Genomic DNA, 16,707 nt, shown 5'->3' on the forward strand with positions numbered 1-16,707 from the left:
AAAAGAAATAATTCATCGTAGAAGCAAAATACCCGCCTGCACAACAACAAGAGGTAGAGATGAGAGATAGAACCTTCATCCTGGTAGAAAGTCCGCTAAGGGGAGCAACATGAACACCATATATAAAACTGTCTAGAGTCAACCTGTTAGTGCACACATACCTTAAGAACTACTTTCAAGATATAACTTCTCGGGGTAAGTACCTCCTATATCTTAAAAGCAACTCTCGTCCTGCGAGATAAAGGCTCCTTGTCACCGGCAATCTATATATTTAAAAAGTAAGTACATAGAGACATGAAGTGCGTATTCACCATAAATCCATTATGTCCATTTTAACTAAACTTTACAAACGCCTATCTGCGGAGCAGACCCACCTTGCTCAGTGCTTGTATCGGCAGTGTAATATAAACCTGGACAATCTCTCAGGTACTCCCGCAGTGGACTCATGCGGGTGTGCAGTTAAACTGAAAAAAAATATAATAGAAATAATATAAGCAAAGGATCCCATGCATAAGGGGTAAGACCTCCTAAAATGCAAGAGTAATCTTTGGGAGCATAATCATATACTCACATCTATGCATTTTCATAATATCCATCAATGACACACGGTAGCGTAAGAAAGCTTTCCACAGAACTAACTCTTCGTCAATCACGCTCATAAACGGCGATATATCGCGACAACAGGATGGTTCCTTTATATATTATGGTCGGATACCACCTAAAAAAACGTCAGAAGGCGAACTTCCATTAGCATCAAAGTGAGATTAGCACTACATCTAACTCCAAATCAGAGCCCGCACTTATATTTACCAGAGTAATCAGGATACACGCATCCTGTGTGTCAGCCTCCGCCAGCCTATCGGCTTGAAACCCGTCAAACAAATCAAGTCTCATTTAAATACATGTTTGAAACACGGGAACCCGGTAGCCCGACGGATATCCGGATCAAAAACTCAGACTTCCTGTGTCAAACCAAGGAGTCATCAGAATAGAAGTTGGACTATCTACGTTCTATAACCTATGTGATGTTAGATTCCTAACCTATTCCAAAATGGAATATTTGCTTGACCCAAAGTCTTCTGTTGTACTCCATCCCTTTGGTTGTGGGGTCCCTCTCTCTTTTATTAGAGGTAACCATAACTATGCCAGTGCCCATTTCCTCACTGTTGCCCACATTCCTGATCCCATCACAACATCATCCCTCATCTTCATCAGTACCTATTTCTTCATGCCTGAATTTGACCACTTGCCGACATTCCACACACATCACCCGGTGTGATACACTTTGTTTCTAGATTTCCGCCACCTTTAATGTTCTTTTAAAAACTTGGTTCACACTTGTTAACAAGGCCAGAATTGCGTAGTCTCACTAATTCCCTACCTAGAAATTAGGAAACAATACTTTCTTTTTATTATCATAACTTTCCTTGCACTAGATTTATTTCAACACTGCCATAATCTGCTTAAATGATTTCTTCTCGTCCTCCACCACCATCTTCTCTTAACCCTCCATGGGAACAAGCTAGCAGCTGGTTCACTTCCCTTGAATAAACCGATCAGACTTTTTTTTCCCCATAGTGCTGTGAAGAGTGATCCTATACATGATTGTTCACTCTATTCACAATTTTTCACACACTATTCTAAACCACAGGTTTTTTCCCGGAGGAAAATCACTCCACTTGTCCATTTACCTGTGACTCATGTAAGGCCGTTCATATATTATCTATGCCACACACTTTCAAGATGTTATGGATTTCCCATCAGTTCACCAGAATCTTCGGTGTTATGCTATATTGGGCATCCTGCTAGCAGCCTCCTTAAAAAAATAGATTAATATCTAACATAATTAGAAGCTTCGTATAACTTCTATACAATTTCTTTTGTCGACAAGTCATGTCTGAGATCACCATAACTTGTCCCAAGTATAATGGATAGATGCATAGCTCCATCAAATAATATTTGTATGTATTAATGTGTTCCTTTACTTCATGGTATGCAAATAATTGTTCATCTAATGAGTGTTGCTGGCTGCCAGCCATAGGTGCGTCTACTACTGGGCAGTGTTCTTCATCTTCCCTACACATACTGATTGGCAAGTTCATAAGCCAAGGTTAGGGACTTGTTTTCCAATATCACGCCAAGCACCCTAGATGAATCTCCTACCTCCTGATAGCAAGAGATACACACCATCTATACCTGTACCATAGTATCACCATGTTATAGAATGCCCTAGTCTAATGGATTTCAATTTATCAGTCTAACATCAATGTCCATTCTTGGAACTTGCCCAGATCTCATCCCTGCCTGTGTCCTCATGATGCTTCTATAGCCTTAGGGTACACAGGGTGCGAAGCTTCAGAAGAGGCGGCTCCAAGCTAGGGTCATGCCAGACATGAGACTACATCCTAGCAACGGCTCCAGCTTTGCTTTCTCTATGGATCCTACCCAAGTCCCTTTTGAAAGGCAGAGTCTGAAGTGTACAGGAGGCCTCCATAACTCCTAGGAATGATCTAAAGAAACACAAAATCTAGCAGCACTTAGGATGGAGGCTGTCTGGAGGGCTGACCGTATACGTATATTCTTCTCTTGACACTCACGGTCACTTCTGAAGGAGCCCTTGTATCTATTTGAGGAATAAGATTCCATCTTGGGGTCTAGGTGTCCTAATACAGACTGTTTGGAAATGTAGTGCCTTAGATACAGAGAGCATCTGCAAAAATGTGGTGGCTACAGGGACCTTCAAAAGGAACTTTGCCATTATAGCTTAATTAGATGCAGAGAATTAGATGGTAAATAGTATATTAATGATGCTATGGTGTGAGGGCTGGGTATTTCTGCTCATGGGTTTAGTTCAGTTTTATGGTTTAAATCTCTTTATTGAAATTTCAAAACACACAAATCCAACCATGTAGGTTTAGCTGGCAAACCACTGATACTGTGTAGCATATGAGTTAACCGGTTGGTTCAGGAGCGCAAGCAGAACAGTGGGCACATATCATGGTAGAAAAACCATACATAAAAGGAAAAATAACTAGGGGAAAGGAACAATGGAAGCCCCCCACCCCAAGCCCTACCACCCCCCCACCCCCTCCCCGTGTTCCAGTCCACTACCTAAGTTATCCAAAACCATACGCGACTTCGATCATCATTCCGCCTGCTGTGTATCAGCGAGGCGCAGTAAGCGAAGGTATCGGGGCAAATGACCTCCCGGAATTCAGAGGCCAAGAGCGACAAGAAAGGTTGCCACAACTCAACATACTTGGACCCCTCCCCTGCCATTGTTAGTGTCCGCTTCTCCCTTCCAAGGACATGCCACAGGCGATATAGCCAACCTGTGAAGGTTGGAACAGTGGGGGTGCGCCAGTGTGTGAGTACATTTGGTATCGCTAACCCCAGTGCAATTGCCATTTGCTGGCCTCTACGGCATCGCAGTGGGTAAGTCGGAGGATTTGGGAGACCCAACAGGACATACGCTGAGAAGCGTGGAATTTCTGTGTTGAAATGTTTGTCCACTTCATCTAGCACTTGAGTCCAATAAGGCTGGACATGTTCACACTCCCATTATAAGTGTACCAAGGTGCCTACGTGGTCGCAGTCCCGCCAACATGTCGCATCCTGAGGACGGTCCATGGAGTGAAGACGTGCCGGTGTATAGTACCAGTATGTTACTACCTTTGTGAGGGTTTCAGTGAGCCCCATGTGATATGCAGAGTGTTGGGCCCTATAATATATCCCCTACCATTCTTTGTGGCTGAGTATTCTGCCCAGTTCCCTCTCCCATCGCGCCCTGCCGGAATCATAAGTGTGAGCATGTCTAGCCTGTAGCATCTTGTACAAATCGGTGATTAACTTTTTATCTGACATGCCTGTAATAAGCCTCCGTTCATAAGGGGAAAGACGTCTCTCAGCCTCGGATCGGATCTGATCCTGGAGCGCCCAATGTCTTGCTTGTAAGTACCGAAGTCTCTCTGTTTCGGGTAGCCCGTATTCCTGCTGAAATTGATGGAATGGGATGACTCCTTTGGGATCATACATATGGTATAGAAACCAGCATCCAGCGGGTCTCCACCATGCAAAGGCAACCGTGTCCGTACCCGGGGTGAAGTCGGGGTTGTCCATCAAAGGAGTGAGCGGAGATGGGAAAGTGGTAAGTTCATGCTTAATTTTAGTGGCATCCCATACTTCAAGGGGAACCCATGTTATATATGAGGCATATTAGTTGGGTGGTTTATGGCGCTTACGTAGAAAGGGTATTTCCTGCAAAGGTCTCGCTGCTACAGCCTGGTCTTGAAACAACCAGTGTTTCTCCGATTCCCAACGACTCCACTCCACCAGATGCCTCAGCTGGGCCACCTGGAAGTAGAGCTGGAGATCAGGGATCCCAAGTCCACCCCCCTCCGGAGGGTGCGTTGCCAGTGCCTGCCTCAGCCATGGCTGCCGTCCACTCCAAATGAACTGAGCAAGATCTGATTGCGTCTGATGTATCCAACCTGTAGGCGGTTGGAGAGAGATGATGCAAAAGAGATGGAGGATCTGGGGCAAAATGGTCATTTTGACCGCCACTATTTTGCAGAGCAACGAGAGAGGGTGATGTTTCCATTGGCCAAGTTCTCCGTGAATATTCTGTCGCAACTGTGCGTAGTTGGTGGCAACTATGGTCAGGAGAGAAGAAGCCAGCCGAATCCCCAGATACGGGATCGTGTCCGCCGCCCCTTGGAGGTGCTCCCGGGTGAGTCGCGACAGGGAGAGTTCGAGTGCTAGTGATTTATCTGTATTCACCTTGACCCCTGCAGCCTGTGCAAAGATGTCCAGGTCTGCGAGGCATGCCGGTAATGCAGTCTTTGGGTTAGATAGTGATATTTAGTTCAGTTTTGAAGAGAAGTATGGCTATAAAAGAAGAATGTTGGTTTCTTTGGCAAACGGTCTTTACCACAATGCCTTTACCATGCAATGTCTTTACCACACATACAATAATGGTACAGCAAAATTTAGGGTTTTGGGGTGGGTAGCAGTAAAGGGAGTATGGGTAATTTTAGTTCTTAGGGGTGGGTGTTGGTAAAGGAATGTTATGTGTAAATTAGTTTTACTTACCTTACTATAATTACCATGTGTAGTTAAGGCATGCGTGGTAAAGGCATCTGTGTGGTAAAGGCAGGGTGAAAAAGGCATGCGTTGTATCATCATACAACCGTTTCTATCCACCTTCTGTCTTTGCCATGGCAGCCGAGTCTGAAAAATAAACAGTCACTTGTGTGGGAAGCCTATCCCGTGTTGAGAGCCATGAATCAGGGGGGAAAATCACTGCACTGCTGCTTCTACAGCTTACTTTAATCCAGATGTTGAATGAATATTATTGCAGGAGAATGCCACTCCATCCAACATTTGGAAATGTAGAGTGTATTTTGTTATTAAAAGAAATTTAAAAAGAAAAGATAGCCAAAAACCATTGGATGTTTTTCTTTGACCGATTTTACAAACTCAAACACACAGAAGTACTAGAGAAAGTAACTGGTGATTGGAGCGTAACACAAAAAATATGTAATGTACCATACTGTAACACGTACCATAGGTCTGTATCACCATAAAATGTTTGATTTCTGCGGTCCTGTAAGGCACTTGCCATAAGTCCTTTTCATTTGATTGGACCACAAGAGACCACTAAAATGGGCTGGAATCCTAATCCAGTTTGGTTTCTTTTCTGGGGACACCAGTCTAGGTCGCCTTGCATAAACCAGTGGCCAATCACAACATGGTTGACATTCCCTTAAGATTATATATTTTTTGCAGATCTAAGATTTGAAGCATGTGATATTTTTAAGTCTCTCTGGTGAGAGAGCACGGAGCCTTGAAATGCCATCTCTTGGCCAAGTTGTCAAAGATTTTCCCCCATTGGTTATATGGACCTTTGCTAACTGACATGAAGCATTGAAAAGGAGTTTGCACCAAAAATACATTTCTAACTTGTGAAGCCAGGGTGACTCCACAATAAGGACCAGGAATCACTAAATATGGTTAAAATGGTTTATTTTGGATTACCAATCAATCCAGTATATATGCAGACCAGAAATAAGTTCAGTAAATCCACTAATACAAAAGGTAAACTGAAGTATCTCTGTAAGTTAAGGCGCAACACGATATATTGAATTGCGGTAATAACAATTGTATAAACATAGATTAATGCAAACCGGTGTTCCATAAAGAAACTTTGAAAAGGAAGTTTCCCCCTCCTAACATGGACTAGATATACGGTAATCTAATAACAATCTCTAAGTCAGGAGCTTAGGACAAAAAGGGAATAAGGGTGTCGGCATGATCAGACTTCAGTAGAAGTCCAAAAGAAGAGAAAATCAGTGTTTAGCATAAAGCTTCACACTTGCAAGAGTAGGGCAAGCAGAGAGGTCTGTACCTCTCTAAGTCCAAAGGGAATCTGCTCTGCTCTTCCCACAGCTGTGAAAAACACCAAGTTAAAAGTAATAAGAGATTCAGAACATTCTTATCTCTCTCACAACACCAGGGACCAATCAGGACCTTGCTTTAATGCATTTGCAACATCAGTTCAAGTTCACACTATGAAACTGCAGCTTCGGTTTTAAGCCATCAAACCTGTGATGAGGCCAAAGCATATCGGAGAGGGTTAGATTGAGACAGGGATGCAAATCACTCTGGGAAACTTTGAAGAGTGCCTAGAAATTACAGAAGCAGAGTGCAAATGGACATATACACTGAAGTCCTTACATACCGTCACTAAAGCAAGAGGTAATGTGGGCCTACTGGATACAGAAAGAACAGGGAAGGCGCTTCTGTTTTTGCACCAACTTTTTTACGATAAAGCAAAATCAACTCACTCCAGGCACGCAACACCCATTGGACTCACCGGGCTTTGTGTGTGGCAGCCCGGGAGGAGACCGATCCCGGGCACACACACAGCCACACCTGAACGTTTTTCACAGGTCTTTAAAAGACCATTTGAATGTTAATTAGGCCTTGCTGTTGTTTCACCCCTTGTTGGAGGCCCTGCAGCTCCACTCTGCCTACTGATTAAAGGTTCAGCCCCCCCCCCCGAAATTTTTTCTTAGCCCCCCCGAAATTTGGCTCTAGTTGTGCCTCTGACTCACTCCTAGCACGCAAGGTCAGTAGAGCATGGGAAACCAAGAGAATTTCAAATATGAAGGGTAGCGGTGACAATCCTATAGAAGGGGAAGCGTAGAAGCTAGCTTTTCAACAATACTAGTTAGCTAATTGGAGCAGGGGCGGCTCTATGCTCATGGTGGCCCTGGGCAGGGAGCGTAGGTAGGGGGCCCCAGAAGAGGGGGTCCGGGCGGAGCGCATAGGCCAGTGAATAGGTGGGGGGTCAGGGTATTTGAAAGTGGAACAGAGCCGGAGGCGGCCAAATCCCTGCCAGGGGCCACCACGCAAATATGTATCCATCCTCAGAGGATTATTATATTAAGGATATATATTGGAGTGGTGGCCCCTGGGGTTTGGTGGCCCTGTGCAGGTGCACAGCTTGCACATGCCTATGGCCGCCCCTGATTGGAGCCAGCAAGTCTGAACAAGAAAAATAATTTTATTTGTTTGGCAGAGTTGCCAGAATTGAGCGCGAACAGGCTAGCCTTGGAGGAACTTGTAACCCAAGAGAAAGAACGGAAAGCTATCAATGCGCCTCATGCTAACAAATCACCCAGTCCAGGCAGAGTAACAAATCGAGGGGCTAATTTACAAGCCCCTTGCACCGCCGGTGCGGTGCAACACAATTAATATGGGAAAAAGTGATGTACCAACGGCGCAAAAGGCTTGTAAATAAGCCCCTTAGTTTTCAAACACTTTAACCCAGAACTGGTCCTGAAGACTGTGTTTTTGTTCAGTTCCTTTCTACAACCAGGCTCGGTAACACCTATTATGAGGAAGGCTCACACCTCACTAACGCACAAATAGGGAAATCCCCTGTGATATATGAGGAGTATTGCCGATAGACCTCCACACCACTGATGTTAAAACATATTCATATGTGAGTATTGCACGTGTGAGTCGGTTACCTTTTGAAGGTTTTGGAATTCCTTGTTGAAGAGAATTTAAAAGTAGCTTCGTTTTCATTACAGTTACACCAGAAGAAAACCGAGCACCTAAGAGGTAGGATTAGTTTCTCCTCCCCCTTCCACTGCAGTGCCAGAGGCATGGTTTTCCATAGGTTGATTTGTTCTTTGTCCTTCATTCACAGGCTCCTGGTCCTGACGAGATTTCCCCACATCAAGGGGTTATCGAAACGCGTAGACCCACCCATTCAGCATTAGGAATACCTATTTGATTATTGAAATATTGAAAAATTTCATTTGCTTTTTCCAATGCTATGTCTTTTTGAAATCAAGAAATTGTAAATAATTGTGTATAGTTCCAAAAATGTCTTATGTGTGTATATATATTAATGTTTTGTCGTGTATGAATGCTTGTATGAAAGTTGGCTGATTGATAAAATTGTCTATACTTATGTTATGTGGAGTTCAAACAATTTGTATGTTTAAAAATGAAAAATTGCTCATTTATATGGTTCTTTTTGATGCAAAATAATTAAATAGTATTGGATTAATTCCGGAGAAATACTACCCCTGAGAGTTACTGTTTTGTTTCGGTAATTCGAGTGATCATTGTCTGTTCCATTGTTGAAATAGTTAGGCAATACTGGTACTTGTGTTGGTTTATAGATATTGATTGTGAGGCTTGTCCTTATTGCCAGTGAGCCCAGACCCAGTTCTGGTAATAAAACCTATTCTAAGGCACTAGCAAGCTGCTTAATCCCCCCATATACTTCATTTATCCATCCTGACCAGTCAGAGTTTGTCCTCGGCCGTCAAGCAGCGGATAATATACGCCAAGTGCTCCATCTCAGAGAAGGTCACCATGAGGAAGATCTCTCTAATGATCCTGTCCATAGATGCTGAAAAAGCCTTTCCATTGACCGGTTGGGATGGCCCTTCCTGTTTAGAGTGCCCGAGGAGACCAGATTGGGACCAATCAATGTGGACCTGGATCGCAGTTAACTATCAGGCACTGTCTGCTAGAGTGCCTGGGATTGGTGAGAATTCAGCCCCATGTTTTATTACAGTGATACTCACAGTACAGCCCCGGGACCGCATGCGGCCCTCATGACCTCTACTTGCAGCCCCCTGAGCAGCAGCACTGGGCTGCTTTTTACTCGACTCCGCACTAACATTAAAAAAAACTGTTTTAAATATACTGCAAACACTTATTTAAAGGCTAATTGCAGTTAAACAAAAGTAAGTAACTAAGGGCCCGATGTAGGTAATCCCAGATTACCGATTCTTAAATACCCAATCATACCGATTCGGTATTTAAGAACTGGCAATCGGGATGTAGGTATTTTTACCGATTCAATTACCGAATCGGTAAAAATCGGTAATTACCGAATCTGTATTTAACAGATTCGGTAATTGCCATTGATTCCTATGGGCCTTGAGGCCCATTGGAATCAATAGCAATTACCGAATCTGTAAATACCGATTCGGTAATTGGGGGAAACATTGAAGGGTGGCAGGGTGTCACTTTGACACCCTGTTGCACCCCTCAATTGTGCATGGGTGCACATGTTGCACACATACATGCCCTTAGGGCATGTATGTCTGCAACATGGCACCATTTTAAAAGCAAAAAAAAGGTTTTGAAAGGGTTTTAATTATTTACCACCAACTTCTAGTTGGTGGTAAATAACGACTTCTTAAAACCCTGTAGCACTGATTTAAGTGCTACCTACATGTCAAAATACAGAATCGTAATTTTACCGATTCAGTATTTTACAGAATCGGTATAATTACCGATTCTGTATTTTAACATGCCCCTACATCTCCATCTTCAAATACCGGTCGGTAACGGCCGAAATCGGCCGTTACCGACCGGTATTTGGCTACCTACATCGGGCCCTAGGCCCCTAATTGTAGGAACACTTTCATTTTTAAAGACCTCAAATGTGTAAAAAAAAACATAGTCTTTTCAAAATTCAAAAAGTGTATTTCATTGACCTGTAGAACCATTTCGTCTAAGTAAATCAAAATATAGCAGTGCATTCAGAAATATATTTTTTTAAGTGATGGCTTTCGAACATGAATTTAGAACCATTCATGCTTTCCACCCTCCCACCCTCACAAGAATGTCATTAGTGATTACATCCAAGCACAGGAATGGTTTTATAGAGCACACATCCTGAAGTCATGTATTTCGAAATTCTCTTATATGTGATAATGAAGAAAAAGGAGGGAAATTGAAATAAAACAATTGACCAGGGTCACACAATTTGATCAAGTGGAGAAGCCGGGATGCATCCCATGTTTTCTGGTTTCACATTGTTCAATTGAGTTCAGCCAGTAGATGTACATGCTTCGCTTCCCCTACACCCACTTTATACCCCACTCCCCCGCTGGCATCCGTGCGGCCCTCGGTCACACCAAAGACCAAACTTTGAGGCCCCTGGGAAAATGTTTGTGAGTAACCATGTTTTCTTGCATAGAGACACCGGGCAGGGCTGCCCACTGTGGCCTCTATCATTTATATTGGCCATTGAACTGCTAACAGTCCACTTTAGAAAACACCCAGAGACCCAGGGTGTGCCACTCTGAGGAGAGCGCACACAGTTCATTCATTTGCAGATGATATCTTGCCTACTATAACAGACCCCTGCAGCTCGCTCCCATTAGGACTAGATGTTATTGCGATACATGGAGCGTTGTCAGGATATAATACATACACATACTAATTTTCAATTTTACAGAATCTGGTATTCTGGGTCAGTCTGGTCAATTAAGGCGGCAGGCGTTCTTGTGCGCACAATCAAAATACCTTTGTATATGTTAAAATGTCTGAATTTGTAAATGTCGGAATTTGTAAAGCGCACAGCTACCTCCACCGGAGGTGTCCCGGCGCTGTCCGTATACCGCTTAGGAACCCTTCCTGGCTTTCCTGGGAAATGTCCACTCCTGGGCACCCCCCAGGTGCAGCCAGGCATCCCAGCGCTTTTGGGGCCGTTGTGGAGACTAAGCAAGCTATTGCCCAGAGTTGCAGCGTGGGAACCATGATCAGAACAGGTACTGAGGCGAGAATATCCAGTCAGGGGAATTAATGAGTCGGAGACCCGCCGAGGCGGGAATCGAACTCTGGTCCCTGGCCAGAGCTCTGCATCAAGGTCTGCCGCCTGCTCTAACCATTGAGCCACACTTCTCTTGTACCTCAATACCGCTCTATAATGCATTTCTTCACTTTTAAACATATTCTTATATTTTACATTCTCACTACAAGGTTCTCTAGAGATATACACAATCTTAAAATCACCCCCAAAATATAGGCCCTTCTTTCCAGGAAAAAAGGGGATATGGATGTCCGTGGGAATCAACTCTTTTGGGTCTGATGTATTTATATATTTTTCTTCCTAGGAAGCAGCATTGAAGTCTTGCCACCTAGGCTATGGGACATGTGTGATTGTTGGGGTCGCCCCCTCGTCATCAAAGTTGGCATTTGATCCCATGCTGCTCTTCTCAGGGCGCACCCTTAAAGGATCTGCTCTTGGAGGTAAGACATGGCACCACAAGTAAAAACTATTCTTGTTCTGGAATGTTCCACCACTTCTTTCTTCAGGGTCTGGGAATGCGCACAAGACGCAGTGGTCCATTCTCGTCAGGTGGGCAGAGATAGCTAGTTCAAGGAGCATGTTAAAGTATGTCTAGCATGTATATGTGCACTCACACATACACACTCACTAGCACTTCTACACACACACTTATTGCATGACTAGGACCGTATACAGAGGATAAAACATCAGGGATGATGAATGTTACAAAGGGACCACTCTTTTCTGTAGTATTTGTCTATTTTCAAATTGAATTGAATGCAGGTTTGTGTGTGGGCGAATGTGTGCAATGTCAGAAACCTTTGCTGTCTTTTGCTAACTTTTGCAGGAATACTTGAATAGTATGCTTCCTCGAGGTTTTTGAATTGTGGGTTGTGTGATGAGAGGGAGAGCAAACAACCTTATTGCTGTTCTCATTCAGATGGAGATAAAAAAAAAGAGATACAAAGAGACAGATGAATTGATTATTTTCTTGGTTCAACTCCTTGCTGCCATTGATTGGCCATTATAATTTGTGGCGTTAGTTTTATCCACCCTTCATGTGGTCAGATTTGACCGCGCCGCTGTTGTCAGACAATTATGTGAGAATCACCAGGAGAGGGGTTTTGACTCCTCCCACATTTTGGGAGCCAGGAGTACGTTTTGATTGGCAGACGTAGTGTGCTTCCACAAAAGTGTGCTTTCCCTTCACACAGCTATGATCCTTTTGTTTATTTATCCAGCTTCCTGAGGTTGCACTTTCAAGGGAACATTCTGAAATGCGTTTAAAGTCTCTTCGATAACTAGATAATTTAGAGTATTTTTCTCTTGCAGCAGAAAAGATGGGAGGAGGGCAGTTAGTAACCCACATGGATTTTTAGGTCTGGCTTGCCAGTGCAACTTTAACCTGGCCTTCTGACCTACACCAATCTTATGCCGCAGTCCTTTGCTGTCGCACAAATACATACCCATGTATATGCAATCTCCTTGTAATGCTTCACCTTACTGTGCAACATTCTTTTAAGACCAGACCTACTGGCATTGCCAATGTTTGTGCGTTTTTGTAGGCACCTCTGGCACACAAGAGTCTGGCGTATATGCAAGCTTGTTTGGGGCATCAAGGTAGATTTCTAACAGAGGGTGGGGTATGGAGGAGCCAGAGGTAAATCCAATCTTCCAGCACCAAGTGAGATGTAGGAGGGAGACTTGCTGGGCTAAAAAGGGGTGGAGGCAGCCATATGCTAACAGGATATTGTTTAGGGAATGAGAGCAGTATAGCACCCAGTTGACAATGAATGCAGCTTTTATGAACTGAGCTACTACTGAGTGCAGAAGCAAGTAGTAGATGTGGAAGTTCCTGCGGATAGTGAGTTTGAATTAGTTGATGTTAAACTTTTATGTTCCCCTATGTTCCAAAGAGGTCCCAGGCCTTAGAAAGATCCCCGTCCCCACCAATGAGGAAGGTTAATCAAAGCCTGCATTGGGGAGGAAGCAATCAGCAATTGGGACTAGGAGGGGTGATAATGGTGAACTCAAATAAATGTATGTGTGAGGAACTGAGGTGAAAAAGGGAGCTACCATCAGACCGAGTTCATGATCAGATAGAATGTGCATCTGCAAAAAGAGGGAAACATTTATGGAATGAGTATCAGGCAGCGTTTCCCCTCTGCTTTCCAGGCTGGATAACAGTTCACTAAGTGTTCCCCTTTTCCTCTGTGCAGTCTACAGGCACTCTGATAGGGTGACTTTTTTTTTGTCTACCGGCACTCTATGATAGGGTGAGTTTTGAGATGCAGCAGATATGTTATTGGCAGTTGTGCATGGGGAGGTTTGGCATGAACCAGCTTGTGCAACAGCAGCAGTGCCATTAATGCCCGAGCTGAGAAGAATGCGTTACATCCGATCATCTGGGGCAGAGCTTGGTCAGTAGGATTTGGGGGGGTGTGCACATCAGATTTTCCAACAATAAAATGTTCAAATATTATTCCACAAGCAGGTTGCATGAGAGGGTCTTAAGTAGCAGTGAAAAGATAGAGAGATGCAGATTGGTAGGGGTACGAAGTGAGAGAAAATACTATATTTTGTAAAATGACCAACTTTTTAAAGACTTTCAAAACCGAAAGAAGGACTGAGTGTGTGTGGTTTTTGTCTGTGTGTGTATGGAAAAAGTTGGGATTGAAATGTGACAGACACCTCACCATACCCAACTGAAAGCACCTGCACCCAACTATTTACCAGAAAATACGTTTACTAGGGAGGGAGGGGTGTAACACCGCCCCTGAAGCTACGCCCCTGCCTATCAGAAAGGTTCTGTGTCTTAGAGAGAACCCAGGGACTCAGATTGGCAAGGTCCGGGAGGAGAAGGTTTCAGAGGTTAGGTTTGTACCTCCCAGTCTACATCATCCTCACTGTTCTTATAGCCTACACTCTCACAGCCAGCATAATAGTGCACCGGATGCATGCTTTGATTTTGCAGCGCCTGACGTACAGCGCCAATGCTTCACTGTAAGACATGCTGGTTGCTTGAGGAGATCGCAGGGATCAGTTTTAGCATACTCCCTATTGCCCAGGCTATGTGCTTATGGCATGTGCTCTGTGGTCTGACAGTCATATTGTTGCTTTACACTGCAAGCCCTCAAAGCTACGGTTTTATTTCATCCATGTTGGCCCTATACTGACCTGTTTTCACTACTGCTTTCTTCATCAATTGCACGTTAGATTTGACTGGAATTTGACATGGGTGGTTAATTTCCGCTGGTGAAACTGGTAGTTTGAGAAAAACAGTGCTTTCCTGCTCCCGCATTATTTTTTCCGAATGTGGACTTCTGTACTAGTCCCTGGCTGTACTACTACATTCTCCCTCCCAAAATGTCAAAACAAAGATCCCTTTCCACAGTCATCATCTCCTGCCAAACATCCACACATTTGGTTGTGCATGTTTGGTGATGCCGGCAGAAGAGCCTTCCAGAGGGGAGCTAATGGCCGCCCTCCAGGGCTCTAGGCTAGCCATGGAGGGAAAGATAGAAACCAATTCAATAGAGGTCAATCTAGTCTGCACAGACCTGTGCAAAGTTTCTGAAAAAGTACATGCAGCAGAGAAGACTAAAGATGGACTCAAACTGGGGGTGGCCTCCTTTAAAAAGCAAATGGCTGGTGTCATCTTTAAAGGCAGGGGCACTAGAAGCCAGGAGAGCGGATGCAGAGGGGTGATCTCACCGCAATAATGTTCAATTGTTGACGGAAGATCAACAGACCAATTTATTGAGAAATGGGTGGTGGATGTGCTGAAACCTGGAGATCTCTCCAACATTTTTGTCATTGAACGGGCACATACATTGCTGACCTCCCCCCCCCCCCCCCCCACCACCACCACCACCACAGCCTGGAGCACTTCCTAGGGCGATTATAGCCAGTATTTTTAATTATAAAGATAGAGACAGTATCTTCTGTTCTAGCATTTCCGTACTGTGCCATGAAATTTTCATTTACGTCTAGAGCTTAATTTTATTCATTTTAACCTCTGACTACCACTTACTCAGTTGGTCCTCTGATGGATCTTGTTCTGTGCTGAAAGGGACTGGAATAGTCGGTGGATAGGCAATTATCAAATGAGGACCAGGAATAAGATAATTGCTACACATAATTTATATTAATCTCACACAGGAAACCCACAGGCAATGAACACAAGACAAATACATTTACCCACAATCCCTAATGAGTCAGAATCAGCAGAGTTTAGTTTAAATATCAAAGTTTAGTATAACTTTAAGTGAATAACATACAAACCTAAATTAAGCTAATACAATTTTAATAAAGACATTAACAAAACCATTCAAAGATGTAGGGCTTAATCTTCCTCAGCCTAGGGAGACTAATTAACTAATGAATTTAGATCTATAGGTAATCAGTTGAGCCTCATACACACCCCTAGAAAGTTCAATGTGTTCCAAATGGCCAGTTCCAGTTTATTAAAGACAGGAAATATGTTTCTGTCAATTTGCTGTAACGTTAGCGTCACAGCCGTAAGCCGCAAACCCTTTCAGCCGTAAAAGTTCCATTACGCTAGCATACCAGCTTGCTGCAGACCGCAGTATTACGTCACAGTACGCATTGTTCCTGGAAGTCCAAGTTGTCAGTCTCCGTGCCACAAGATGGGTAGGAAGTCTCTCTCAAATGCAAATGAGCTCTCTCCTTCGTTCAGTTCCATAGTCTGAGCCATTATACTCTGTTTAATTCCAGTGTGACACCCGCTGGCATCACCAAGGATATCAGACCACTCTGTCCCATTGGTGTTCTATGATAGGATGAGAATATGTAGTAAGTAAAGAGTATACACATCTGGAAGAATTAAGTAATCCATAACGTGTAATTTCCTTAAAATCATTGTAGGTTTAGTCATATGAACAATGTGACACTCAGAAAATAGATGAGTTTATGCTCTCATCCTTTGTCTGCTAGTTTCTCAAGCATCTGTTCTATCATGTAACAATTTTTGTTGCATGTTCCGTCAGACTGTGCTACAAATGTCAAAAGAAGCAATTGAAAGTTAGAACACAAGTGGCAACTTTATGAAAAGATCCCATAGGCTTCAGACTATTCAGTTCATAAGTTCACATTTAAAAAAGAGAAACAAGATTTGAGACCTGCATGAAATACAACTTATTCCCGATGCTAAAATATTAATCTTGCATTATATTGCACAAGGTATACATTTCTCAAATAGATGCATTAATAAACCTTACAATCAATTCATAATGAATTCACTTAAGCATAGGTTGCTCAATAATGTTTTTTAAAATGTCACTGTCACTCACATACATTTTTATAAGTTTCTATGCACATCATATATTATTAAAGCACACCTATTTAAAGGCACATCAAAAGAAAGATTTACGAAATGCAATTCTTACTAAACTCGTGTAGCTCTTACTTCTGTTTTTGTCATTTTCAGTGCACACATTACACATTTTAATGCACTATTTATCTCTAATGTAGAAATTGACCTGATCCCAGCTCGACTGTAGTCACCACTTCCTCTCGGGTTATAAATGTACCATTACTATATAAATCTCCTATAGTGAGGCAGCCCCCATCCTTCC

The 16,707-nt window shown here is 43.3% G+C and overlaps 1 protein-coding gene across 2 annotated transcripts in view; it reads left to right on the forward strand.

Moving 5' to 3' along the window:
- LOC144818609 (alcohol dehydrogenase 1-like) overlaps positions 1–16,707 on the forward strand; it is a 293,232-nt gene that overhangs the window by 128,503 nt on the left and 148,022 nt on the right. For both annotated transcript variants that reach the window (XM_078676205.1, XM_078676206.1), the window contains one exon: positions 11,436–11,571. In XM_078676205.1, coding sequence (XP_078532331.1) covers positions 11,436–11,571 — 136 coding nt within the window. The remainder of the gene's footprint in view (positions 1–11,435; positions 11,572–16,707) is intronic.

The sequence above is a fragment of the Lissotriton helveticus genome, chromosome 2_1 (genome assembly GCF_964261635.1).
Source record: "Lissotriton helveticus chromosome 2_1, aLisHel1.1, whole genome shotgun sequence".
NCBI classification, from domain to species: Eukaryota; Metazoa; Chordata; class Amphibia; order Caudata; family Salamandridae; genus Lissotriton; species Lissotriton helveticus.